Raw genomic sequence first — 24,991 nt, forward strand, 5'->3', positions numbered from 1 at the left:
ACTATTAATTCTAGCAAGAACATTTTTAATCATGAACACATTTGACGCGTGACGGTGAGGTGTAACGTGACAATGTCATAGAGTGCAAAGTGAAAGTGATGATAAATATATTAATGAATGAACGTTAAGTTTCAGTGAGTGAAAAGGTTTTGAGTAATTTGTTATCAAACACCATAATCAAATCCAGTCATCATTTATCTAAATTACATTTTGATGCAGCTAGTGATTTTCTTATTTAAAATGAATAATCAAATTTTAAAACGTAAATTCAAACAACCCTTTATAAGATTACATTCAATTATCGGGAACGTCTAACAATAAAAACCAACATTTTAATGGCAATCAAAAAATACAGATAATTCAGGTCAAAACTATCAGTGAGACATTATAAAACTGTTGATAGAATAGAATCAAATATGAAGCAAAAATAATACAAACACAATTTATCAGGCCGGTACAAAAAGAAAAGAAAGAAAAAAAATATTACATGAATACAAGTGCTCTTCACAATCTATAACACAACCAAACTCCAAACTAGAATGCCCATTTATCGGATTCATTTTTCCCCGTTTGACTTTCTGTTGACACCTTAAACGGCCCACTTGACCCAAACGGGTCCGAATCATCAAACGAGTACGGTTGACCATGGTCAAACCCCACACTACTACTCATCGAATCAAACCTAGCTAGATTACGGTCTTCTGTGGTGGTGCTCATTGAGTCGAACCTCGAGAAGTTATTATCATGTGTGGTGCTGCTCATTGAATCGAATCTTGAGAAAGTTTCTCGTTTAGGAGAACCACGATCAGTGGCGCTAAAAGAGTCGTACCTTGAAAAGTTATCGAAGAAAGAATTCTCTGCTCCTCCCCCACTGTATCGTGGTGAGGTAGCGGCTCTTGAAGCTGGTGAGCCAGGTACTGAATCATCGAACCCAAATGGACTTTTCTTTTGAAAAAAACTATTATTGCCCTGAGGGGAATCGGTTTTCCTTGGACTTGCAGTGAAACTATTCGAGTCAAAGAAGTAACTCTCTCCGTGCTTCTCATGATCCGCATCCTGCGAATAACAAGTTAGTTGCAAACCATAAGCGTCATTTGAAATTTATATAAAGTAAGAAAAGACATTTAGACTTCTAATTTGAAGTTTAAAGTATTTCCATAATAAGAAGGGTTTTGCTAACGTGCATTAAATAAATAGTTGTACTCAGTACAAGTTAAAAAAATGTCTCTTTCATGTCAGTGAGTAACCGCTCATTACAACACTTTAAAACACACTAACGAAAAGCCAAACAGTAGGCGTTAGCACAATCCTAAAATTAGTTAGAATCAGAAGTATACAATATGCATTGGGAATTTTCTTTATCACACGCCATCTTTGTTAGGAATCATATAACTACACATAATTTTCAACATTATTTCTGGTAGAACCAGCCAAAAATAGCAGTTTTCTATATTAATGGCTCGTATGTAAAACGTGTGCGTGTTTATCTATATACTGATAGAACATATATGTAGTGTGCTCTTCCGATTTAAGTAAGAATACTTCTAATGCTTACTGCCAGTTCATTAATCTCCATGTCCATCTCATAAATTTAATGACAAGATATAAGAAAAGAACTCACCTTAGTGGTGTCGTTAAAGCCCCACACTGAATCTACATCATCATTATTGTCAAAAGTACCCCATCCTTGGTCGTCAAAGTTCCTGTAAAAAGTTAAAAAAAAAAATATAACTTTGAGACATAAGGATACAGTAAATGTGAGCAGTTATATACACATGACATTTTACATTAAAATTTGCAGCTATAAAATTTAAACAAAGAAAGATCAGAACGATAACTGAATCAACTTGTTACCTTTCACTGTCTGCATTAAAGCTCTTTCCAAAATGGCTATATGAATCTTCCTTGGTTGGACTTTCAAATATTTTTTGTGTTTTGGGACTAGCTGCCGGACTTTTTGCTGATCCATCTTCGCTATGTGCGTATGCTGATTCGGTCTCAAAAGGCTTTTCTGACTGGCCATCAGCATTTGAATATGAATCCTGAGAATAGTCATCCATCGGAGACGTATTTTCTGCCTGAGATACGGATTTGGCATTTGCAGGCACCCCAACATCAAATTGGAATCCTGTTAATCCAAGTATGAAGCATTTTAATGCACAGTGAAAATATGACAAAGAAAATACGGCGAGAAATTTGTTTGGTAAAGATAACAAAATGACAAGGATGAGTGATTGGTCAAATGGGTTTGGGTCAATATGGGTCGGTCAAATCAGGCTTATCTCCACTGACATGTTCAATTATTTTTCTACATTATAAAGGCTTGTTATGTTTTCAATTTCAATTTCAATATGATTTAAAACAAAACTACTATAATAATCATCTTTTTTTTTTTTAAACTACATTATTTAGGAGGTTGTAAGCCAGTTGCACGTCTTACTGTAGCAAAAATATAATGAGAATTCAATTCTGTTATAAATAATATAGTGGTACTGTAGTAGTAATCGTGAAAATAAAAACAATATATGAAAAGAATAACAACAAATTTACTTTGCATTTAATTTTCGAAAAATATTGTTCAGGGTACGCATGTTCATATGCCCTAAACCCCTTTCAGATCCAATAATGAGAATTCTCTTCTATTATAAATAATAGTAGTGGTAGTAATTGTAAAAATAAAGACAATATAAAAAATAATAACAGAAAATTTACTTTACATTTTACTTTTTGGAAAATATTGTTCAGGGTTGCATGTGCATATGCCCTAAACCCCTTTCAGATCCACCCCCTGCTATATGTAACCATTCAGCACAAGCAACTACCAACTGTTTAGCCCATTTCATTCTTAACTTATCTTATACTGGTCAGAGCTAAAATATAATCAGATAGCCCTATTTAGGTAAATGAGATTAAATAGGTGTCTCTTAATTATGGTCATTTAAATTATAATTAATGGCAAACCTTCGTCTTCGAATTTATCCCAATCTTCATCCCACACTGCAGATATCTCTGGAACCCCAGGCTGCCAACCTTCACAATAAAGTGGCCAAATCATAAAACAATTATTTTAGCAAATATACTACTACTGACATTCATTTCTGATGAAATATCTCGAAAGCGTGAGATGAAAGATGATACCTTGTGGAAGATCAATAACTGCAGTTGATTTGACACTGATTCCATGCTTCTTACAACGTTCAGTTAAAGCTTTTAGTAATTCCTCAAGATCCGATTGTATGCGATCAGCACGAACCTGTAGCCAATAATATGTTTATCATAAACTAGTTCCAGCACGAATCTGCAGCCAAGAATATTTTTATGTTTATAGAACTACTAATTGAACTTACTTGAAGGATACCATCAGCGCTGCCACCCTGCTCCATTTTCACAAGTGCCTGATTCAACTCCATCTTTCTCTCCTATGTAACCCAACAACATTTAGATCATCTTAATATCAAGTATAGTGTTAGTTGTTTCAATCATATCAACAAATATCAGTGAATTCGCAGGCCCAGTTACATTTTTCTTATGTGTCAGAAGATGCTAGTGTACATTTTACCTGAATATCACGAAAAGATGCCTCCTCAATTGTTAATTTAGAGGCCACTTCTGCCACCTGTTTGTACTTCTCTTCATACTTCTTGGCAAGCATCTCTGCCTGAAAAAAATAGATACAGATTTTTTCAGTAACAAGGAAAAAAAAAAAAAGTAAAACCACACAATAGAGTTAGGATATTGTTACTAATCCTCAAGAATACCTCACGTTTATCAGCTAAAGCCCGTTCTGTAATCTCATTAAGGCGGTTATCACATCTGCTTTTGTATAACACCTGAGATAACATGTGTATATCAGGATCAGTGTACAGGATGAGATTAGAGCAAGTTTTTAACATCTAGTAAAAGATATCAATGCAAGGTAGCACAAATAAATTAGATAAGCATGATTACTCACAAGATCTTGCATTTTGTTCCTGTAGAACGCCATCTTTTCTCTAGAATCCAAAATCACCTTCTCATCAACCTTACAACACCAATAGGAACCACCAAAATTAAACATTCGAATGCATATTAAATATATGACATGCATAAATATAAAGTCTCGGAGAGAATGATTCAACTATAACCTAATAGTACTCAACGCACAAGGACCCTTGACTTCCTGAACCCCACCACCACCCTCCCCCAAAAAGGAAAATATTATAACTCGTTAATCCAAAATAAGCCACCCCATATAAATGCATATAAAGCATATCCTCTTAATTGTAACCTCAAATTTACATTGACACAATAATTTAGGTTTCAAATACGACGTGTTAGAAGAGAAGTTACCGCTTTTTCCGCATCAGCTGTCTCTTTAGAATCTGAATGAGAACTATTTTGATTCCCATTACTGAGGTGATTTGCATGAGAATTATCAATGGTAGAAACAGGTACTCTCTGCTGATTAAATTGCATTTGTTGGGCACCAGGCATGGGATTCCTCGAACCAGCATGTGCAGTTTGTTGACCACCATGCATCCCTTGCTGCTGGGGTACAGAACCTATGCACATAACGATCAATTTGATCACCGCAATTAGTTATGAATATGAGTTAAACACTCCTTAGAGCTTTAACTAGCAACTACTGATTGAATTAAGCTACTCACATATGTATATAGACAATAATCAGCATGTCTATATCATAGTCTGTTCTCAACTTTCAAAATATCTTTCTTGTTATCTATCTGGTAGTTGTATCTATGACAAAATGAAATCAGTAATATTGGAGGGTACATATATCTACAGATACATGTGGATCATCGCTGCACCAGTCCTAGCTTAACCAGTTGTAGCAATACACCTGCCTGGCTCACTCACTTCTTAAAGCAGTCTCATTTTAACTAGTTAATGGCCCAAAAGTTAGGCCCTTCAGATAAAACCTGCTCTCTTGGTTTAACTCATCCTCTAATAGATTGTTATTATTGGAATTTGTTGTATACTTGTAGGTTCTATTATAACAATATAGCTTTTCATAAGCAGAATTCTAGAAGATATGTGCAACACCTTTAGGTTAGATAATTACAACATTAAATTGCATAAATCAACCAGCGGCATCCTTCTTCCCAGTAACAGGTATTTATCCTTACCGATTTCTCATAATGAAAACCCCTAAAGCATCTAAAATACTCGTTGACAAAGACTAAACCTACAAAAGATTGGTAAAAATGGACCAGGCTAACTCGTGACTTAAACAGTTACATAAGTGGCCGATTTTGTAACACCTTCTATGATACATAATTGGCCAACGTTTGGACTGGTCCCGGCCTTTGTGCAAAGTGAACCGAAATAATATTCATCTAAAATCTACATGTAGATGTGGATTATAATTATTGTACTAAAAAGTTAACAAAATACTGATGTATAATAGGATCATCTAAATAACTGGAGTTTGAAAAATACCATGGGCGGGTCCCCAACCAGCATGCCTATAAGAAGGATTGGGTGGACCCGTGAGAGACAACAAAGTTTCATCAAGTAGAACGTTGCTAGGGAGTGTTGGTGGAAGATTGTGGCCTTCTCTGTACCGCTCCATGAGATAAAGAGCAATACAAAACTCCGTCAAAGAAAGCATGCTGTCATTATCTTGGTCAGACAAGTCCCAAACCTGTTTCAAAATTTCTGTAAACACAAAAAAAAGTATAGTGGCTAATTGTTAAAAAGAAATATATAAGTGTATACAAGTTACATCAGAAGGTGATTATATGAAAATTAGATAAGAAATAATTATAATAATACATAAATATGAATAGGCAAATAGTTTATACCTCTTGGTAGTCTCCAACTCAAAAACAAAGTGCGTGCCTGTTCACCAGTGATTTTCCCATCTTTATCAGAGTCAACTTCCTTGAACACTTTCATATACTTGTTAACACCAGCCCGTGTCATTTTCGGCCACTGAGGTTGTGACAGACTGGGAGCTGGTGTTTTCGTCTCAACTGAAAATCCAGCTGTACTAAATGTAGCATTTTGAGGTGGTCCCGGTTGACTTGGCCTAGGAACAGAGGGTGCTGCTGACTGTACAGGACCCCTTGTAAAAGCATTCAATGCACCAAGTGGGTCAATCTTGACCGAAGCCTGGGGCTCAGAAGTTATCGGAACAGTGTCAGAAGAAACGGGCGGATTGGTTGCAGTAAGAGATGGCATTGGAGATGGTGACGATTTGGGTAATGTTTGGGTAGCAGAAAATAAGTCACCACCAAACATAGAGTCGGAAATAACTCCATTTCCTCCAACTGTTACACTAGGAGCAGTGAAAGATGAAGATAGACCGGGACCCACTAGACCACCACTGGGTGAGAAATTAGGACCACTAACACCCTGAGGTGGAAGCGGGCCCCTAGGAGGTGCTGAACTCATCACTTGAGGTGCAAAATACTGAGCCGAAGAAGGTGGACCCACTGATGAAGAAGCCATTGAATTTGGAGGCCCTTGTGATCTCATGCCAATATTTTGAGGCTGCAATGAATTGACAACTGTGGGCTGCTGTGTAAGAGGACGTGGGGTCATTGAATTGACAGCCCCGGGTTGCTGAGTTGGCGGACGTGGGGCCATTGAATTGACAACCCCGGGCTGCTGAGTTGGCGGACGTGGGCCCATTGAATTGACAATCCCGGGTTGCTGAGTTGGCGGACGTGGGGCCATTGAATTGGCAACACTGGGCTGCTGAGTTGAAGGACGTGGAGCATTTAAATTTGGTTGAGCTGGCGGAAGTGCTGCAAGATTTATCTTTGGAGCAGGGATTTTGGCAGAAGCAGGTCCATATAATGCTGCCTTCACTATATCGGGTGTTAGTTCTCGATTACTCTGTGCCACTGTAACAAGCTTAAGGGCGTTATAGAATTCTTGACGGCCAAGAAAGCCAGTGCGGTTCTGATCAGCATGCTGCCATATCTGCAATTAAATAATAAATGATAGATGATAAATAATAAATAATATATTATAATATAAAACAAGTCCGAGTGTGAATTCAAACTATTAATTTTTGTTAAGATGCTGTACCACAGCTTTCTAACAATAAACAATATATTATAAATAAAATCTGCAGCAGTGCAACTCCAAGTAAATCAGCACTATAATAAAGGCTTGTAACATTTCTTATGTTATTGTAGCTATTTTCACCCATTTATCTACACGGGATAGTTTTAGGTTCAACCAACTCAAACGGGTAAAAGGAGTCGAACAGTCAAAATCGCCCAAAGCATATTATAAACTTATAGTCTCCTACATATTTATTATTCCAAAATAATGTTTTGGTAACCATATCTGATGCATTTATCACTTGTATAATTCAGTGTACAAGAAGTGTTGGTGCTAGAATTACCCCCCCCCCCCCCCCCCCACCCCACCACAACACACACACACACACACACACATCCAATCTTCCACCTATAAACAATATCCATATCCAACCAATCTTTCAAGCCTGGTAAGTTGGATTCATGGTATTAGTTTCCTATGCTTCTTCAACCGAAGTAAATGCATTGTATGCTCATTGCAATCTCATAAATTGTGCATAATAACTGGTTAAACTGTCTAGTTCGAAATTCAGATGCACAACCTAGAAAGTAAGATAGGACCTAGCTCAAGTATTCATGAGTGCAGAGCGACAATCATTACAAAACCCAATAAATTTGGTATTCGAAATCACTCCATCACTAAGAAGAAAAATAACTTCTGCGTAAGTAGTTAGGGTGTAATAGTAAATTAGGTGTGTATGGATCAAAACTGGTGTGTGAGTATCACCTCTCATACCGAAACTATAATCATCTACATCTACATACATACCTATACCGTATGTACTAACGAATCACAATTCAGTAGAGATACGAAACGAATCTCATAAACATTCAATCAAATATCAAATTATAAGTCAATATCTACAAAAATCGAAAACCTAGAATCAATATAACAAAATCGATACCTGAGCAAGTACAGGTTTAGGTAAATTAGAGCCTTGAAAAAACGCAACAGCTTCATTACCACTAATTCTTCCATCATGATCTAAATCTGCTCTTCTAAAAAACGCATCGAATTGATCCATTTTCCCGTTTCGTGTATATGTTAATAACGAATAACGATATCAATCAAATAATTGATCAAATCAAATTAGTGTCAGATATATTGACTGATCATACTAACTCGAATTAATCTAACGTAATTGAGTAGATCGTGAAGGTGTTGAACTGTAATTATATGGAAATTAGGGGATTTTTAGGGGGGGTTTCAATCAGATCGAGAATGGACAGACGCAACAAAGGGGTTATGTTGTCTTTTATTTTACTTAATTTTATTTTTGTTTGTAAACTAAAAATAATAATTAAATTATTACTCGTATTTGATATTTGATTTGACTTTTTTTAATATTTTAATTTTAATTTAATTTTAATTGATTAATAAGTAACTTTTTTTTTATCTACTTTTCAGTTTTACCCTTTACTTTTTAATTACATTTTTTTTAAATAAAATAATGATATAACAATATTTTAACAAATTATTATTATCTATTTATAGAAGTAGACTATTGAATTGGGACAGACAAAAAAAGAAACCAGAAATATTTAATTGGGACGAAGGCAGTAGTATGTTTGAAAAATTCAACTTTAAAATCAAATAATCGCGAATTAAGATACTTAAAACGTTAAAATCAAAAAGTAGATCACTCCTTATTGCATGATAACGTGATTATTCGATTATCTGACTCATTCAACTTGTTTTTCTCATTAGTTATGTGTTAATTTATTAAATACTCTTATTTACGAAACACTTATAAAAACACATTATTAGATTATTGCGTTATCAAACATCATAATCAAACTCAAACGCTATTAATGTATAACGCGCTTTGTTACACCTATTATTTGATTATAATTATTAAAAACGCATAATTAAATTTGCAAACCACAAATTCAAAAACCTCTTAAAAAATATTTATGATATCGTAATATAGCAAGTTAGCGAATTATGCGCACTTTCACGGTTTCGATCATATCTCACTAATATGCACTCGGATCGACGTGTTTCAAAAGATGAAACACTGTATTTTAAACGCGCACAGTAAAGTGAAGAGTAGGAGGTCTTCCGAAATGGGAAAACCTCCTCCTCAGAATGGGAGAGGAGTAAGGGAGTTTTATCAAAAGTTGATATTTGAGGGGAGTAAAGTGTAAAACTATATGACCTCATTTTTAACCCAACAAAAATGCAGATTTAGGTGACAAATTTAATTTTAAACAAATTAAATAAGTAAATTTACACAATCATGTGACATTTTTTTAACAACTTAGGTGAAGTCATAATCCTTATTGTAATATAATATAATCTTAAACAAATTTTGTTAGTGTATTTCTTTCCTTGTGAAATATAATTATCGATTCTCGATCACAAATTTAACCTTTTTATCTTTATTTTATGTAAAACAATGTCTAAGTATAGGTGTTAAGGCTATGGTTGAAAATTTAAATCTTGCAAATATGACGGTACATCTAAGCAATGGGCGAAGTGGTTATAAGCAAGGTTGCAAAATTTGATATTTGGGGATTAATCGTTCGGGACTCTGTAAGGATTAATTGGTAATTCGGAGATTTATCGGAGATTAATCGGATTGTACTGTATACATTTAAATATTAAATTTTAAAAATTATATGTGTAACTATAGAAAAAACCCATAAATATAAAGATAATTTTTAACATAATTGTCTAAAATTGTTCATTTTGCTTCAAAATTATAAAATTCTAGTTTAAATTCATGTTAAAAATGTTGATCATTTTTGACTTTGACTGGCTTTGATTACCAAATTCGATTTTAATCCATCAATTGATGTTGGCCATTTAATTAAACGGATTTTTGAAAATCGAAACGGATTGCTTTTAAAAATGATTAATCGGGAATTTATCAACGAATAATCGAGTATTTTACAACACTGGTTATAAGTTAACGGGTGGTAATGAAAAAATTACAATCCAAAAATCTTGAAAGATACAAAAGTTCTTTTATTAATTACTACGTATATGGTTTACCCGCCTAAATAACATTTTAACAAAAGAAAAAAAACCCTAAAATTCAAGTTCCCGCCAGAAGAAAAAAGTACCAATTTATATAATTTTCAAGCCCTAAATCTTACAGACATAATTCAAGCCCTAAAAATGAATGCAAACTACCGTAGAAAATCAACAATCACCGAAGAACCGATGGCACCAAATCCAAACCCTAATCCATCGAAACCCAGTATCACAAACATCGGCGGTGTACAAATCGAATTTCCGTACAAGCCGTATGGTTCTCAACTAGCTTACATGAGCAGAGTAATCGCCACACTCGATCGAGCTCAACGAGATGGCCATTTTCACGCGTTACTCGAATCACCTACTGGTACTGGCAAGTCACTGTCTCTACTTTGTTCTGTTCTCGCTTGGCAGAAAAGTCAACGGTCAAAGCCTAATTATGGCAGTATTTCTCACTCTAAAGCTGACCCGGAGGCTCTTGTTGATCCGCTAGGGCATGGTGGAGGGTTCGTTCCTGAAATGGAACCATCAGGTTTAAATTTTTTATATTTTGACGATTATATATATGCATTGTGTTTGTATATGCTGTGTTGAATACTGATGATATTTAATGAAGAGTTATTGTTTGAATATGAAGTCAAGTGGACCGATGTGTCATCTACTTTTCTTAATGTCTGTTTGTTTACCTCTTAATTGAATGATTAAGCGTTGGATGTTGAATCATTCAGCACTCAGTGCGTTTGTTTCTGATATCTAAATGATTTATGATGCCGAATGGTTTAGCATTCACTGAACCATTTAGAGTTGAAACACCCCCTAACCGTTAAGCACCTTAATTTTTTGTAATATCTATCTCAAATCATATATGACACACTTAACAAACAAGTATATTGGATTTTTTACTCACGTAACACGTTAATAAGGTAATTTAACTCAATTCATATCGTACATTCGAAATAATTATCACACAACTTATTTTCATTCAGAGCCAAGAATATTGCTGTTTAGACCAATGTAGATGACAATAATATTACATATTTTATTAATATCAGTATATTATCGTTTAGCATGAGAAACTGTATAAGATAATAGATTCTCTAGAGAGTAGGATTACCTCAACACTTTGGTTTTCTGCCAATGTCTTTTGTGTCAATTTTGTTTATATCAGCAATACATATGTTTTCTTTTGCAGGTTGATAATGTTCAGCTTATTTTTTAGTTATGTGTGTTTTATCTTAGTTTTTTGCACAGTTCCTGTATCACAATTACACCAAGTATTCTCTCTTAATCCTCTTTATAAATTGTAGCTAACCTGATGCCGACACTTTCTGAGACAAACAATGTGAAGCAAAAGAACAAGAGGGGCCCTATCATCTACTACGCCACGTATGTTTTATTCAATCAAGTTTCATATTGGTTTTCCTATGAATAAGTATATATTAATTTTTTGTGTTGGCTATTCAGGAGGACACATGCACAGATCAGTCAAGTGATTGGCGAATTTCGGAAAACAAATTACCATACGCCTATGGCAGTTCTGGTCAGATATGTGGATGTTTATATTGTACTTTTGGTTTATACCTTGTCGTCTTTATGAGAAGATTCATTGCACATGTGATTTTGCATTTACATGTTCATAAGTTTTCATTGGTAGCATATAGTTGCCATTAAAAAACTTTATTACAGTGTAGCTTTTTTTGGGTTTGAATAATCAGGCAACTTATTTTGGCAACTATACGCTACCAATTTTGGTAGCTTTTTTGGGTTTGAATAATCGAGCAACTTATTTGAGGTAATCTTTCAGGGATCTAGAAAACGCTATTGTACAAACCCTAAAGTCCGTGATCAAGATAATATTGATGATAAATGGTATCTTTATTTATTCAACTGTTTAAAAGATGCATTTTCATTTTCTTTGTCCACCTCTTACGGATTGTGTATTTTTTATGATATCATAGTAAGCTACTTCTCAAGGATCGAAGAAAAAATCAAGTTGGCTGCCAAGAATTTTGGTGAGTTTTTTGTGTGTGTGTGTGTGTGTCTATGTACCTTGTTCTTGCTATCCTTTAATCGGATACTATCTTAATTACAATAATCTGCGAGCTTTAACAGTAATGTAAGCAAGATAAAAGCCCACCCGTCTCTCAAAAAGGGAGGCTACCATGAGGTCCATGATATTGAAGATCTTCTTAAAGTAGGAGAAATGGTTAAAGGTTTGTTCTTTTATATTTATAACTTTCTATAACAAGGTTATTGTATAATAAACAATTTTTTGACTTGATTTCCAGGTTGCTCATATTTTGGATCACAAGCATTGGCAGAAGTGGCAGACATAGTTTTTTGCCCATACAGTTATATCATCAATCCACAAATCAGGAAGGCGATGGAAATAAATATTAAAGGAAATATCATCATTCTTGATGAAGCTCAGTGAGTTATAGATAATCTCTCAGATACCAAATGATGATAATCCTATTTCTAATCAAAAATAATATTAAGATTAATGATTATATTTATTATAAGTTGTTTCTACCTCATTTCAGTAATATAGAGGACATTGCTCGCGAAGCTGGTAGTATAGAGGCTGAAGAAGGGGTTTTGTTTCGTAAGTACCGCCTTTATTTATCCCTTTTCTTTAAATTTTATATTATTCTAATATTTGTTTATTTATTCTCTATTCGTTTTGTATATTTGAAAGAGTTACAAATGGAACTGGAAAATCTCTGCCAAAGTGATCGAGTTATACAAACTGACCAAGCAGCGATTTATCAGCCTTTATATGAAATGATTGAGGTAGTACTATTTATTAATTAACTATTGTGCAACTGCTCAGATTTTATCAGCATGATAAAAGCTTACTGTTTATGTTAGCAGGGCATAATGAGTTGGATCAGGCAGAGTAAAAGTTCCTTAAAGAAACATAGTTTTCAGCATAACGCATTGTGGTCAGTTATCTTTTCAGCTGCAAGATCTAACAAGATATATGTATTTGATAAGTATGCTTCATACATAATATTGATATTCTATCACAACTATTCAGTTGGACTGCTGAAAAAGCTTTAAAGGAACTTCAAGAAGCAAGTATATCAAAGCAGTGCTTCCCAATCTTACAAGAGTGTGCCACAAAGGTATTTATAATGCCACTTTTATATATTTAACGTTGCTCGCCTCATGTGTCTCTACAAGTTCAAATATCATATCAACTTGAAGCCGAATAATAATATATCACATCAACTCTATTTGACCATGCTTATCTACAAATGTTGTGCTCTTTGCTGATATTACCACAGTAATAATAATGATGATGTCCTACTATTTTTTTTAATCTTTACTCAGGCAATCAGAATTGCTGCAGATGCAGACCCAGAGGTTGATCACCTAAGTGGCTTGCCCTGCATTGTATTAGAAAGTACCTAAATTTCTTGTTATACTTCCGATTTCCATGTTGTCAGGCTAAATTTGTATTACTTACCGTGTTCTTTGTTTAACTGCATAGGCCTTTTCTCTTCGCTTACCTTCTTTTTCTCCGAGGATGGGGCACACATTTGTGACTATTTGCTTATATTGCAAAGTCAAGTGAAAGGTGAAGCTGGTAAGTTGTTGGCTTAAACGATTTTCTTATTTAAACGATCACCAAACGAAGTATATATAATGCTAACTGCACATTTCATGTGTTAATCTTGGTCTTAGAAATGTCAATGTATTTCAATCATCTACAAATTACATAACATAGGATTGGTGATGCTCTTATGATATTAGTCGTATATTTTCCTAAAGTTTTAATTTTTATTATTACTGATAGTTAGATTAGATGTCTTATTGTCCTATACTGACGGATACATATTTTAAAGTTTGTCAAACTAACTTACACCTGGATTTTAGTTTCTTAGCTGTTGTCCAAGTAATAGTGTGAATGCAGGATTTGATGCAGATGACTCGCCCTGTACTTTCAGTTTGATGTGCTTGAATCCAGCTCTTGTTTTCAAGAACATTGCTGATACGGCTCTTTCAGTACTTTTAACATCTGGGTAAGTGCATGCAAGCATGTTCGATGTGGGTCGCTTGGCAATTTTAATAGTCCAGATTGTGTCATTCTTGTAATCGTTTATCAATCTGATTACAGGACTCTTTCACCAATGAGCTCTTTCCAATCTGAACTTGGAGTTCAATTTGGAACATCTCTTGAGGCTCCACACGTTATTAATGTGGATTCACAGGTATGGACCAAGTGTATCTCAATATCTAATATTAAGTCGTCTAACTAATTCCATTATTTTCTTACTGTTACTTAACTCCTTATTATGCAGCTATGGGCTGGCGTGATTCACAGTGGGCCAGATAATTACCCCTTAAATGCAAGTTACAAAACATCAGAAGGCTATGGGTTCCAGGTAAGTTTTTATAATCTTGAAGCATGATGTCATTGATTTATGTACATGGTGAAGCATGATGCCATTTTTTTATGTACAGGATGCTCTTGGCACGTCTTTGGAAGAAATATGCAAAGTTGTCCCTGGTGGATGCTTAGTATTTTTCCCGAGCTATAAGCTTATGGAGAAATTGCGCAAACGTTGGTCTCAAACAGGTCAATGGTCTCGCCTAAATGCACAGAAATCCATTTTTGTTGGTGAGTTTCATTCTTACTCTATAAATGTTTCAAAGCTATTTTATGACTTAGGGTGCGTTTGTTTACCTCTAAGTGAAAGGGTTCAGCGCTAAATGTGGAACCACTTAATTTTTATTGAATATTCTCTTTAGTTTATATCAATAACACTTATTAAACAACTATAGTGTAGTTTTTATTCATGTCAAAGGTTAATAAGGTAATTTTAGATCATTCACATTATTCGTTAAAAATGATTATCAAACGGGGTATTGTCATTCAGAAGCAACTTCATTCAGAACCTTTGAATCATTCTGATTTTGAACCATTCAGCGCTAAATCATTAAGTTTTTATCAAACGCACCCTTACACGACAAAATGTAACACAACTTTTTAGTTGTGGTCGTGTACATCTCTGTTTCTCTATATTGTCGGTTATCTTCTTTGTTTATTCTTAATTATCGGTTATCTTTATGTACATTGATAAGAAGATACATTTTGCTATTCTGTTAGAGCCAAGAGGAGGCCAAGATGACTTTGAGCAAATCTTGAACAGTTATTATGATACAATCCATCAACGCAACAAATCCGTAGTTGCAAGGAGGAGGGGTAAAAAGGCCGATTCAAATACAAAAAGCAAAGCGAATTCTGGAAAGGGTGCTACATTTCTTGCTGTCTGTCGAGGAAAGGTAACTTAATTTGTCATGTGGACCCCACATTTCATTTTTGTTATTTTAATTCATATACTAAAGTTTCCAACTGGCGTACAGGTCTCGGAAGGAATTGATTTCTCGGATGACAATGCTCGTGCGGTTGTATCCTTTTTTGCTTCTTAGAATATTTTACCCGCTCATTGCTCACTACAATTACTTCTCATATATTTTCTGGTAATGGTTATATTTTTGTTACATTTTCAATATGATCCTTGACTACTGCTACCTTGAAAATCTCAGATAATTGTGGGGATTCCTTTTCCAAGTGTGTAAGATTCACTTTCTTTTCATTACTATTTCTGTTCATTAAAAATAGATTGTAATTTTTATATATTGGAGTTTGCGTTAACATCATTGCTGACTACATCAATCAAGGGTATAAAAATATCGAATTTGTTCTCTCGTCTTTCACATCCTCCTGATCAGAATTTCTTTTCGTCAGGGTTGATATTCAAGTGGCAGAAAAGAAGAAATACAATGATCGATTTAGATTATCAAGAAACCTTCTTAGTGGCAATGAATGGTACTGCCAACAAGCTTTTCGAGCACTTAATCAGGCAGCAGGTTTTTATTTTTAAACAGCATGTTTTTATTTTTATTTTGTTATTAATTAAATAGATAGATGTTCACACCTAACAGTATAATTCTTATGCTGTGTAGGCCGTTGCATCCGACACAAGTCGGACTATGGAGCAATAATATTCCTAGGTACATGTTTCCTTCTTTATGCACAGTTAATTGTTTTATTACTTACGAAAATATAATTTGTTTCTACTCATACCCTTAAAGATACTGAAGTCCTTATAATTTTTCTAATAGATGAGCGGTTTCGTCAAGAAAGAAATTTAACTTACGTTTCAAAATGGATAAGAAATTCCATTAGGCAGTATGACAGCTTTGACCAATCATTAGAGGGATTAAAGTCGTTTTTCAGAGACATCAAGGTTCTATTACTATAATAACACTATCTCTTCTTATACTTATTAGTTAGTAACATAGGATGATCATCACTGACAGTGTTGTTGCTCATATTGTGAAACAATGGAAAACAGGTTGAGAATATAGAACGTACCGTGCATTCGGTTGATGTTGAGTCCACCAATGTGGAAGAACCAAGAAGCTGGTTCGCAGAAATGAAAAATCACAACGTAAACAAGACCAACCTCAAGGGACAAAAATCAGTGTCAAATGAAGTTCTAACAACTGAAAAAACAACCGAAATAAATACGTTTGCAAGTATCACAAGAACGTATGACCGTTTCTCCCCTCATACAGGATCTAAAGGTCGGGAAAAATGGTCAGCCGATAAGAGTGACATCAGCACTTGTGTAATTGATTTGGAGATCCAAAACAGGTATACCTTGTTATCTAACTGGTCTTAACATTTTGTAGTTAATTCTTAGCTTTTATTTTGATTATTAATAACTAAGGGCGTGTCTGTTTACATCTTAATTGAATGGTTCAGCTTTGAATGTTCAACCATTAAGCTTTCAATGTGTTTGTTTCTGACCTTTGAATGTGATATATGATGCTAAATGGTTCAGCGCTATTCAGAGTTGAAACACTATCTTAACCATTAAGCACCTAAATTTCAAATCATATCCAGAACACTTAATAAACAACTATATTGAATTTTTTGTTCATGTAACACGTTAATAAGGTATTTTTACCTAATTCATATCGTTTATTCAATATTATTATCAAACAACTTATTTTCATTCAGAACTAAGTTTATTCAGAGCTTTTGAATCTTTGAGATTATGAACCATTTAGCGTTGAATCATTCAGTTTTATCAAACGCATTCTAAGTGTTATCTTTCTATATGTGATAAAAGTAAGAAATAAAAGGACACTAAGTATAGGATAATCTGCCCATTCTTATCTCTATATTGGTGCAGGCCTTCATCACCCCCATTATCTCCTGATGATTTCGAGTTGTCGGTTGTTAAGGAAACCCCAAGGAACAAAGATAATGGCTCTACTGCTATGACATTTCCTGCTAATGACCATGAACCATTCATCGTGAAGGAAACACCAATCAAAGACACGTTTCCTATAACCCTTGAATCTGACTCTGAAGACGAATTCTCTAATTCAACCATAATCCAAACAAAGTTTACAAATCAACAATTAGCACAATCTGTTTTATCTCCATGTTCTACTTCCGCTTCTGAATGCATGCATGAATTCGCGACTCCTAAAAATGAGCACATATTTCAAAACAGATCGCCCTTATATTCTAGTGTCAGTTCACATGTTCTTAAAAGAAGAAAGTCTTCAGCTTTTATGCCCGTTAATAAAATGGAGCAGTTTGGTTCTCCAAATCCCAAAACTCCCATTGAGTCGTCATCTATAACTTGTGGTGATGCTATGAAGAAAGATTTAATAATATCCTGTTCATTCTGCAAACATCCCTTAGGTCTAGAGGAAAGTAATTATGTTGTTCCTTGTTCATTAATGTCATTAAGTAAGGTGCACCTGGCATCACTTTGGAAAAGGAAGCTGGATGAACCAACAAAGGGTCCCACATGTGTACCCGTTGTGGTATCCGACATTTCGTCAGTTGATCGTAAAATCTGGGAAAGAAGTCCGGAAAATGGTGTTGGACAAGGAACATGGAGTAAAGAAGATGGTTGTGTGTTCAATACAATTTTCTGTACTTTCTGTAGTAATCAAGACAATTGCTTAGGCTTGCATGTTGTTGCAACTGATTCATCCAACGTGCAGTTTCTAAACAAGGTACACCTTCTTAAAGCTAATACTACGTATAACATATCATTCAATTGTAATGTGTTTAATACTATCTAATATACTATATATGCAGGTGCTCTTTTATACTGACAGGCTGGAAATCCAAAATATTGATGCATTAAAGAATAAGGTGATATTCTGCATTTTAGTTTAAATTTAAATTTTAAATAACATGAAAAGAATGAATTAAGCAAAACTCTATAAAGAGTGAAATCATAAATAACATAAACAGATAACTACCTTTTTCTGGTCCTGTATATGTAATATGTTAACCAATTGCAGGAAGTCTCTCCCTCTAGTGTTACAAGTGGGACCAAAGCCGAGGTTAATCCGTTTGAGAAATTTGCATATGTTCCTCAAGATTCAGCCTCCTCAGGATGGCGAACTACGAAATCAAAGGTATATGTCTTATATGTTATATCCCTTTGTTTTACTTCTAGTTATTGTCATTTTACAACCTTGCTAAAATTTAAATTGTTATTATCGATGATGCAGATGCGACTACCAAAAAGAAGCCAAGTTACCAATACAAAACTTTGATGCCAGCCTAATCTGGCTACATGTAAATTTCTACGTAGGTATATCAGTTTTTTTGACATTAGAGTTTCTGCAGAGTAGAGTTATGAATTATGATTGATTAATTTATTAAGATTTTTTTTGGTTAAAGAATTTATGTATAGTGGCAGATCCTCAAACCAGCCAATGAAACCATAAAGAAACACAAACCTTAAGAAAAGAAAAAATGAGCACACTATAACAAAAGGAAGATGAAAAGTGGAGAAGATGATTTGGTTTCTGAGTATTGTACAGAGACAAACAAATTTATGAACATGAAAAAATACGTTTGAAATACCCTTGAATTTCCTCAAAGGTGGCTTTCGCGCGGGGGCAATGGGGAGGGAGGTTTTAACGCCTATGCCCTGGGATTGGGTCGAGTTTTCTTCTGGGTAGCAATTGGGGGTCGGTTATGCAACTGCGGGAGATGAACGCGTGGGTGATCAAGTGTCTTGATTGATCTTGCTATTTAAAAAGTAAAAATAAAAAGATAATCAAATTTAAGATAAAAAAAAATATATTTTTGAAAGTTATACTCAGAGACACGTATATTTTTCACTAGCATATGTAATGGTCTACATCTGGACTTACCCACAAGATTGGAGGGTTTATCTTACCGTTTAATTCTTTAAGAGATTATAATTTATATTTATATTTATATTCAAAACTTATCATCATCATATGTTAAGATGGTTAGAAGAAATGCCCAAAAAAATAACTAGATAATTCACTTAAATTATGTATATCTGGTTGATCATTATTCTAATGTAACTTGAATAGAGAAATCTTTATTGGTTTACGATGTATTTACTCCAATATTTAGGAGTAAGAGATGAGGTATAAAATTACTGAAAATTCTTCTATTATTCTTTTACTGCCATGAAAACTTCAAGTAAATTCTAATATCTAATATTTGTTTATAACGAGTAAAATGAATGGAATGCAAAAGTTATGAATGCATGTCACTGGAACAAAACCTGACTGCAACTTTCGTGACCGATTGAAAAACGTGAAGGCTGCACTTAGAGAATGGAGCAAAAATAAATATGGAAGCATTGGTGTAGAACTTGAGTCTTGGAAATCAAAAGCCACTGAACTTGAATCAAAGGCAGACCAAGGTATCATAACAGCTGATGAACACTACGATTGGATGAATGCTCGAGCTAAGTGGCTACAGAAGGAAAACGAAGTGGCTGAAATGCTTAAACAAAAATCTCGATTGAAGTGGGCTGAAGAAGGAGACGACAACACAGCTTTTTTTCACTCCACAATCCGTAGAAACAACAACTCCAATCTGCGAGGACTGTACATTAATGGTTCGTGGGAGGAAAATCCGACTTCAATAAAAGAAGAAGTCCACAAATATTTCAGCAACATATTTGATCACAGACCCACTTCGAATCCTGATTTCGAGAGCTTAGGTGTCCTAAATTTCAGTTCATTATCCCATGAAGATGCAATGATGCTTGAAGCTCCAATACTGGAATACGAAACCTGGAATGTTATCAAAGAAAGTGAAGCCTCAAAAGCTCCAGGTCCCGACGGTTTTAATCTCGGTTTTTTCAAAAAATTCTTCTGGTTAATCAAAGATGAGTTAAAAAAGGCAATCGATTGTTTCTAGGCAAACGGACATATATCTAAGGGGTGTAATGCTTCCTTTCTTACCCTTATCCCGAAGAAACCCGATCCGATTTATCTCAACGAATTCAGACCCATAAGTCTCATAGGGAGCTATTACAAAATCATATCCTCGGTCCTAACCACTGGACTTCAAAGAGTAATTCACAAGATCATCGACTTTGAACAAAGTGCATACATCAAGGGTAGATATATACTGGATAGTATTCTTGTGGCAAATGAAGTAGTTTCGGAAATGAAAAGCCAAAAAAGGAAATGCCTAATTTTCAAGGCAGATTTCGAAAAAGCCTTCGATAGTATTAATTGGGAATTTCTCTTTGCCTTAATGCGTCTCATAGGCTTTAGCACCAAATGGATTACATGGATAAAAGCTTGTTTGGATTCGGCCTCGGTTTCTATATTAGTAAATGGTTCTCCCACCAAAGAATTCTCCCTAAAAAGGGGCATTCGTCAAGGCGACCCGTTATCCCCATACCTGTTCATAATAGTTGCCGAAGCACTCAACAAAATGATAAAGCGAGCCATTGAGGTAAACATGTTCAAAGGGCCAACAATCGGAAAAGATAACGTCATGATTTCGCATCTTCAATACGCCGACGATACCATATTGTTTGGAGAGTAGAACAAAAGAAATATCAAAAACATCTTCAAAATCCTAAGGTGTTTCGAAATTTTCTCGGGTCTTAAGGTCAACTTCTCGAAGAGTTGTCTCTATGGTATTGGTATTCAAAACGAACACATTGCTGACATGGCTAGCATTATTGGATGTCGAGTGGGACACTTTCCTTTTACCTACCTTGGACTTCCTATTAACCAAAAGATGTCGAATATTAACGATTGGGGGTCGATCATTGAAAAATTCAAGGTACGATTGGTGGATTGGAAAGCAAGCAAGATCATTGTCATTCGGTGGACGCCTTACCCTTGTTAAGTCGGTACTAAGTAGTATCCCATTGTACGCTTTCTCCTTATTCCGCGCTCCTTCATGTGTCATAAACATGCTCGAAGGTTTGAGACGCAAGTTTTTTTGGGGCGGGTCGGGGGATAACACAAAAATACCATGGGTTAAATGGGAAAAAGTACTACTTCCATATGAGGGGGGAGAGTTAAAAATCGGGTCTTTAAAGGCGAAAAACTTGGCTCTTTTGGGAAAATGGTGGTGGCGTTATCGCGTTGAACTAAAGACGTTATGGGTAAAGGTCATAAAAAGTCTTTACGGGCGGGATGGCGGGATGGCGGGTTGGGTTCTTTTGTCTCTAATCGTGGCAGCTCCAAGCCTACAGTCTGGAACAAAATCCGGCTCGTTGGCCATGAAGTTGATCGATTAGAAATACCTTTTACTAACTCGTTTGTACAAGTTGTTAGCAAAGGTGATCACACGCTATTCTGGAAGGATCAATGGCTAGGAGATCAACCTTTTTGTGACAGATTTGCAAGACTATTTCGTCTGGAAAAATCCAAAGATGTCTCGGTTATGGATCGAGTTTCAGGTAATGGTGCTGATCGAAGTTATAATTGGGACTGGTCGAGGGATCCATCTAACAGGACGCTATCTGAACTAGCTGAGCTGACATCCGCAATCAACTCTTTCTCCTTCGCTCAGAATGATTTTGATTCCTGAAAATGGAGCTTGCAAAGTAACGGTCAATTTACTACCTGTGCATTTAGAAAACTCATCAATGACAAGCTGCTTCCGGTTCAGACAGGTCATCTCGCTTCGATGCGCAACCATTTGATCCCACAAAAAATTGGGTTATTCGTGTGGCGTGCAAAAGCAAAACGCATTCCGGTTAGAGAACAGCTAGACAAGAGGGGCGTTGATCTCGACACCTTATTATGTCCGGTTTGTCTCTGTGAAATTGAATCCTCTGAACATGCTTTGATCCATTGTAATTTTGCTAAAGATGTTTGGTCAAGAGTAAGAGGATGGTGGAAAATAAACAAACTTATCTTCATCAACTCTAGAGAATTCCTTTGAGGGCTTTCGAGATGTCTCCCTTCCAAATTCGAAATCTTCGTTATGGCAAGCGATTGAATGGATCACGGGTTACATCATTTGGAAAAATAGAAACTCTACCTTGTTCGAAAACAAAAAAGGAAGCGGTCCAAATATCTTAAACGAAATCCAAATCAGATCCAATGAATGGATATCAAGAAGATCAAGAAAAATTGGAATTGATTGGAACAATTGGCTTCTTAACCCCGCACAGTATGATGATCACGGATAGATTGCTGCTTTTTCAGTTCTTCAAGTTTTCATAAGCTTAGTTTCTCCATGTAATGTTTAGTTCCCTGTTTAGGCTAAAGCATGATCTTGTATGCTTTGCCTTGTAGCTATTTGTATCGCTTTGTTTTTTTAATACAAAAATTTCCTTGCCTTTCAAAAAAAAAAAAAAAAAAAAAGAAAAAGAAAAGAAAAAAAGATCAAATAGAAGCAAGCTCGATTGACACATGTGGTTATCTAACCCCGCTTCGTGCTGCTTCTCTTCTAGACGAACATGGATAGGTTAAAAGCTCATAATCGATAGATCCTTCGAGTTTGTGGTGTTTTTTTGTGTCTTGTATAGTTGTTAATCCGTAGCTTTAGTTCTGTACTTGTAAATAGCTGCTAGTCGTGTCGTCTTTGTATATGTATCGCAATTGTTATCTTCACAAGTAATAAAAATTTTGCTGCTTTTCTAAAAAAAAAAAAAACGAGTAAAATAATTCGCACTTCGTTGCGGGCTGATTTTGATCGGTTAATTGAAGGGGGCAGATTTTTTGATTAACGGTCGGTTACTTTATTTTGTTAACTGAACGTATAAAAAAGTGGTTTTCAATTTTTGAATGTATGTATACTTGGTGGAAGAAAAAAAATGGTGTTTAGTTAACAGACGTTAGTTGTCGTTAGTTATAGAACTAACGGTTTAAGGTTATATTAACTTTAGGTGTTACAAATATAATCTAGTAAATAAGGAAGTAAAAAGACGGAAAAGCCCTTGTGAATAGTAAAAGGCTTGTTGACTTACTTAGTTAACGGACGTTAGTTACCGTAAGTTATAGGACTAACGATGTAAGGTTATATGGACTTTTGGTGTAACAAATCCAATCTAGTAAATAAGGGAGTAAAAGACGGGAATGCCCTTGTGAATAGTATAAGGCTCATGCCTTTTAGTATATTTTATTATGAATATGAATATGAATATGAATATGAATTATGAATCAACATCTATAAATACATTGACAAATGAAAATAGCCTTGCATTGTCCACTAGAATCCGGTCCAACTTTGTCAGCACAAATTTTTTTTTTTTAACGGCCAAGAATATATAAAACTCAAAACAAACGCTCCCTAGCAAGACGCTAAGGGAGGATTACAAAGGCATAGCAAGCCATAAGTTTCAATTTGAAACTAAATGACTCCTATATTTAATTCAACGAAAAGTAAGTAATCTAATAACATCAAACAAACTACTAAGATTACAAAACGACTCGTTAAAAACAACACCGTTACGATATCGCCATAAAACCCATAACGAAGCACACATGATAGCCACGATCCGACTTTGACACGAAGTAGATAAATGAACCCCCTCGATCCAAACTATAAAAGAATCCCATGAAGAAAAACAAGGCATGTTACAATCTAACCAAACCCTGATCTTGAGCCAAACATTTCTCGCCACCGAACAATCAAAAAATAAATGATCCCGGGTTTCGACCCCATTAGAACATAAAGGACAAACGATAGAATTAATATCTATACCTTTTGCGGATAGATTCCAACGAACGGCAAGAGCATCAAGTCTAAAACGCCACAAAAAAAACGTTAACTTTTCTAGGCAAGTACTTAAACCATGTAGTAGAAACACCAGAATCTGGAAGCTTGGAATGATCTATATAATCTCTCGCCACTTTAACTGTGTACAGACCATCATTACTCAAAGTACACAACCAACGATCATCGCGGTCCGTAAGAATGAAATCATTAAACATACTACGAAGATCATTAACCATATCAATATTTCGGCTACCAATCGAATCTCTGGACCAAATGAATTGCCAATCGCCATTACTGTATTTATCGGCAATGCTATCATCTTTACCCAAATCCAAATGGAAAATACGATTAAATTGAGAGGCTAAAGATTTATTACCACACCAAACATCGTGCCAAAAACTAGTGTTGCGACCATTACCAATATCCATCTTAAATATATCCGAAGGCAACATACTGTCCCTCGTAGTTTTGGAACAAGCTAAGATGATATATCCCCACATGCTTGTGCAATAGGAAGTGGGATTCAGAACATTATTACCATAAATAGAAATAATAACCTTTGCCCACAAATCGTCCGAATTGCAAATAAAACGCCACCTCCATTTGTTAATCAAAGCTAAATTAAAAGCTTTTAAACTTCCAACATTGAGGCCACCTTTGTCGAAAGAAGCTAGGACTTTATCCCACTTAACCCAAGATAATTTCTTAGCGTCACCGTTACCACCCCAAAAAAAAGTTAGCTCGAATAGATTCAATCTTTTTTAAAACCGTTTCTGGACATTTGAATAAAGACATATAGTAAATGGCGATGCTACCCTAAACCGATTTCACTAAAGTCAAACGACCACCTACTGAAATGAGACTAGCTTTCCATGAAGATAATCTAGATCGGAACTTATCGACCAACGAATCCCAACTAGATTTCAGCACAAA

General features: G+C 35.2%; 3 protein-coding genes across 3 annotated transcripts; 2 read left to right on the forward strand and 1 right to left on the reverse strand.

Moving 5' to 3' along the window:
• Nucleotides 1-267: 267 nt before the first annotated feature.
• LOC139855841 (uncharacterized) lies at nucleotides 268-8,271 on the reverse strand. The gene is made up of 13 exons (XM_071845085.1): nucleotides 7,961-8,271; nucleotides 5,805-6,930; nucleotides 5,440-5,658; nucleotides 4,330-4,541; nucleotides 3,953-4,021; nucleotides 3,759-3,830; nucleotides 3,560-3,658; nucleotides 3,348-3,419; nucleotides 3,139-3,253; nucleotides 2,962-3,030; nucleotides 1,855-2,128; nucleotides 1,622-1,703; nucleotides 268-1,056 (listed from the first exon to the last, which is right to left on the reverse strand). The coding sequence occupies exons 1-13, from the start codon at nucleotides 8,078-8,080 to the stop codon at nucleotides 535-537; spliced, it is 3,051 nt and encodes a 1,016-aa protein (XP_071701186.1). The 5' UTR covers nucleotides 8,081-8,271; the 3' UTR covers nucleotides 268-534.
• Nucleotides 8,272-10,179: 1,908 nt separating this feature from the next.
• On the forward strand, nucleotides 10,180-18,768 carry LOC139853068 (uncharacterized). Its single transcript, XM_071842434.1, has 28 exons — nucleotides 10,180-10,570; nucleotides 11,346-11,424; nucleotides 11,503-11,578; nucleotides 11,843-11,907; nucleotides 11,997-12,050; nucleotides 12,151-12,251; nucleotides 12,327-12,468; nucleotides 12,582-12,643; nucleotides 12,737-12,831; nucleotides 12,913-12,983; nucleotides 13,079-13,166; nucleotides 13,375-13,447; nucleotides 13,535-13,630; nucleotides 13,958-14,066; nucleotides 14,162-14,255; nucleotides 14,346-14,429; nucleotides 14,509-14,665; nucleotides 15,155-15,330; nucleotides 15,412-15,456; nucleotides 15,595-15,623; nucleotides 15,797-15,918; nucleotides 16,015-16,062; nucleotides 16,174-16,298; nucleotides 16,407-16,708; nucleotides 17,253-18,093; nucleotides 18,179-18,235; nucleotides 18,388-18,504; nucleotides 18,601-18,768. The coding sequence occupies exons 1-28, from the start codon at nucleotides 10,180-10,182 to the stop codon at nucleotides 18,643-18,645; spliced, it is 3,744 nt and encodes a 1,247-aa protein (XP_071698535.1). The 3' UTR covers nucleotides 18,646-18,768.
• Nucleotides 18,769-19,615: 847 nt separating this feature from the next.
• On the forward strand, nucleotides 19,616-20,920 carry LOC139855153 (uncharacterized). The gene is made up of 2 exons (XM_071844399.1): nucleotides 19,616-20,216; nucleotides 20,637-20,920. Exons 1-2 carry the CDS (start codon nucleotides 19,616-19,618, stop codon nucleotides 20,918-20,920), a joined length of 885 nt encoding a protein of 294 aa, XP_071700500.1.
• Nucleotides 20,921-24,991: the final 4,071 nt, after the last annotated feature.

The sequence above is a fragment of the Rutidosis leptorrhynchoides genome, chromosome 6, assembly GCF_046630445.1.
Source record: "Rutidosis leptorrhynchoides isolate AG116_Rl617_1_P2 chromosome 6, CSIRO_AGI_Rlap_v1, whole genome shotgun sequence".
Classification (NCBI taxonomy): Eukaryota; Viridiplantae; Streptophyta; class Magnoliopsida; order Asterales; family Asteraceae; genus Rutidosis; species Rutidosis leptorrhynchoides.

Coding starts and splice junctions, on each gene's coding strand:
- LOC139855841 (XM_071845085.1), bottom strand. CDS start 8,080: ATGGATCAATTCGATGCGTTTTTTAGAAGAGCAGATTTAGATCATGAT. Junction 3,831..3,952: donor GGAACAAAATGCAAGATCTT/GTGAGTAATCAT, acceptor ATGTTATCTCAG/GTGTTATACAAAAGCAGATG. Junction 1,057..1,621: donor GCTTTAACGACACCACTAAG/GTGAGTTCTTTT, acceptor TGTTATTCGCAG/GATGCGGATCATGAGAAGCA.
- LOC139855153 (XM_071844399.1), top strand. CDS start 19,616: ATGCATGTCACTGGAACAAAACCTGACTGCAACTTTCGTGACCGATTG. Junction 20,217..20,636: donor TCCCGACGGTTTTAATCTCG/GTTTTTTCAAAA, acceptor TGCGTCTCATAG/GCTTTAGCACCAAATGGATT.
- LOC139853068 (XM_071842434.1), top strand. CDS start 10,180: ATGAATGCAAACTACCGTAGAAAATCAACAATCACCGAAGAACCGATG. Junction 12,252..12,326: donor AGTAGGAGAAATGGTTAAAG/GTTTGTTCTTTT, acceptor CTTGATTTCCAG/GTTGCTCATATTTTGGATCA. Junction 14,067..14,161: donor TCAGTACTTTTAACATCTGG/GTAAGTGCATGC, acceptor ATCTGATTACAG/GACTCTTTCACCAATGAGCT.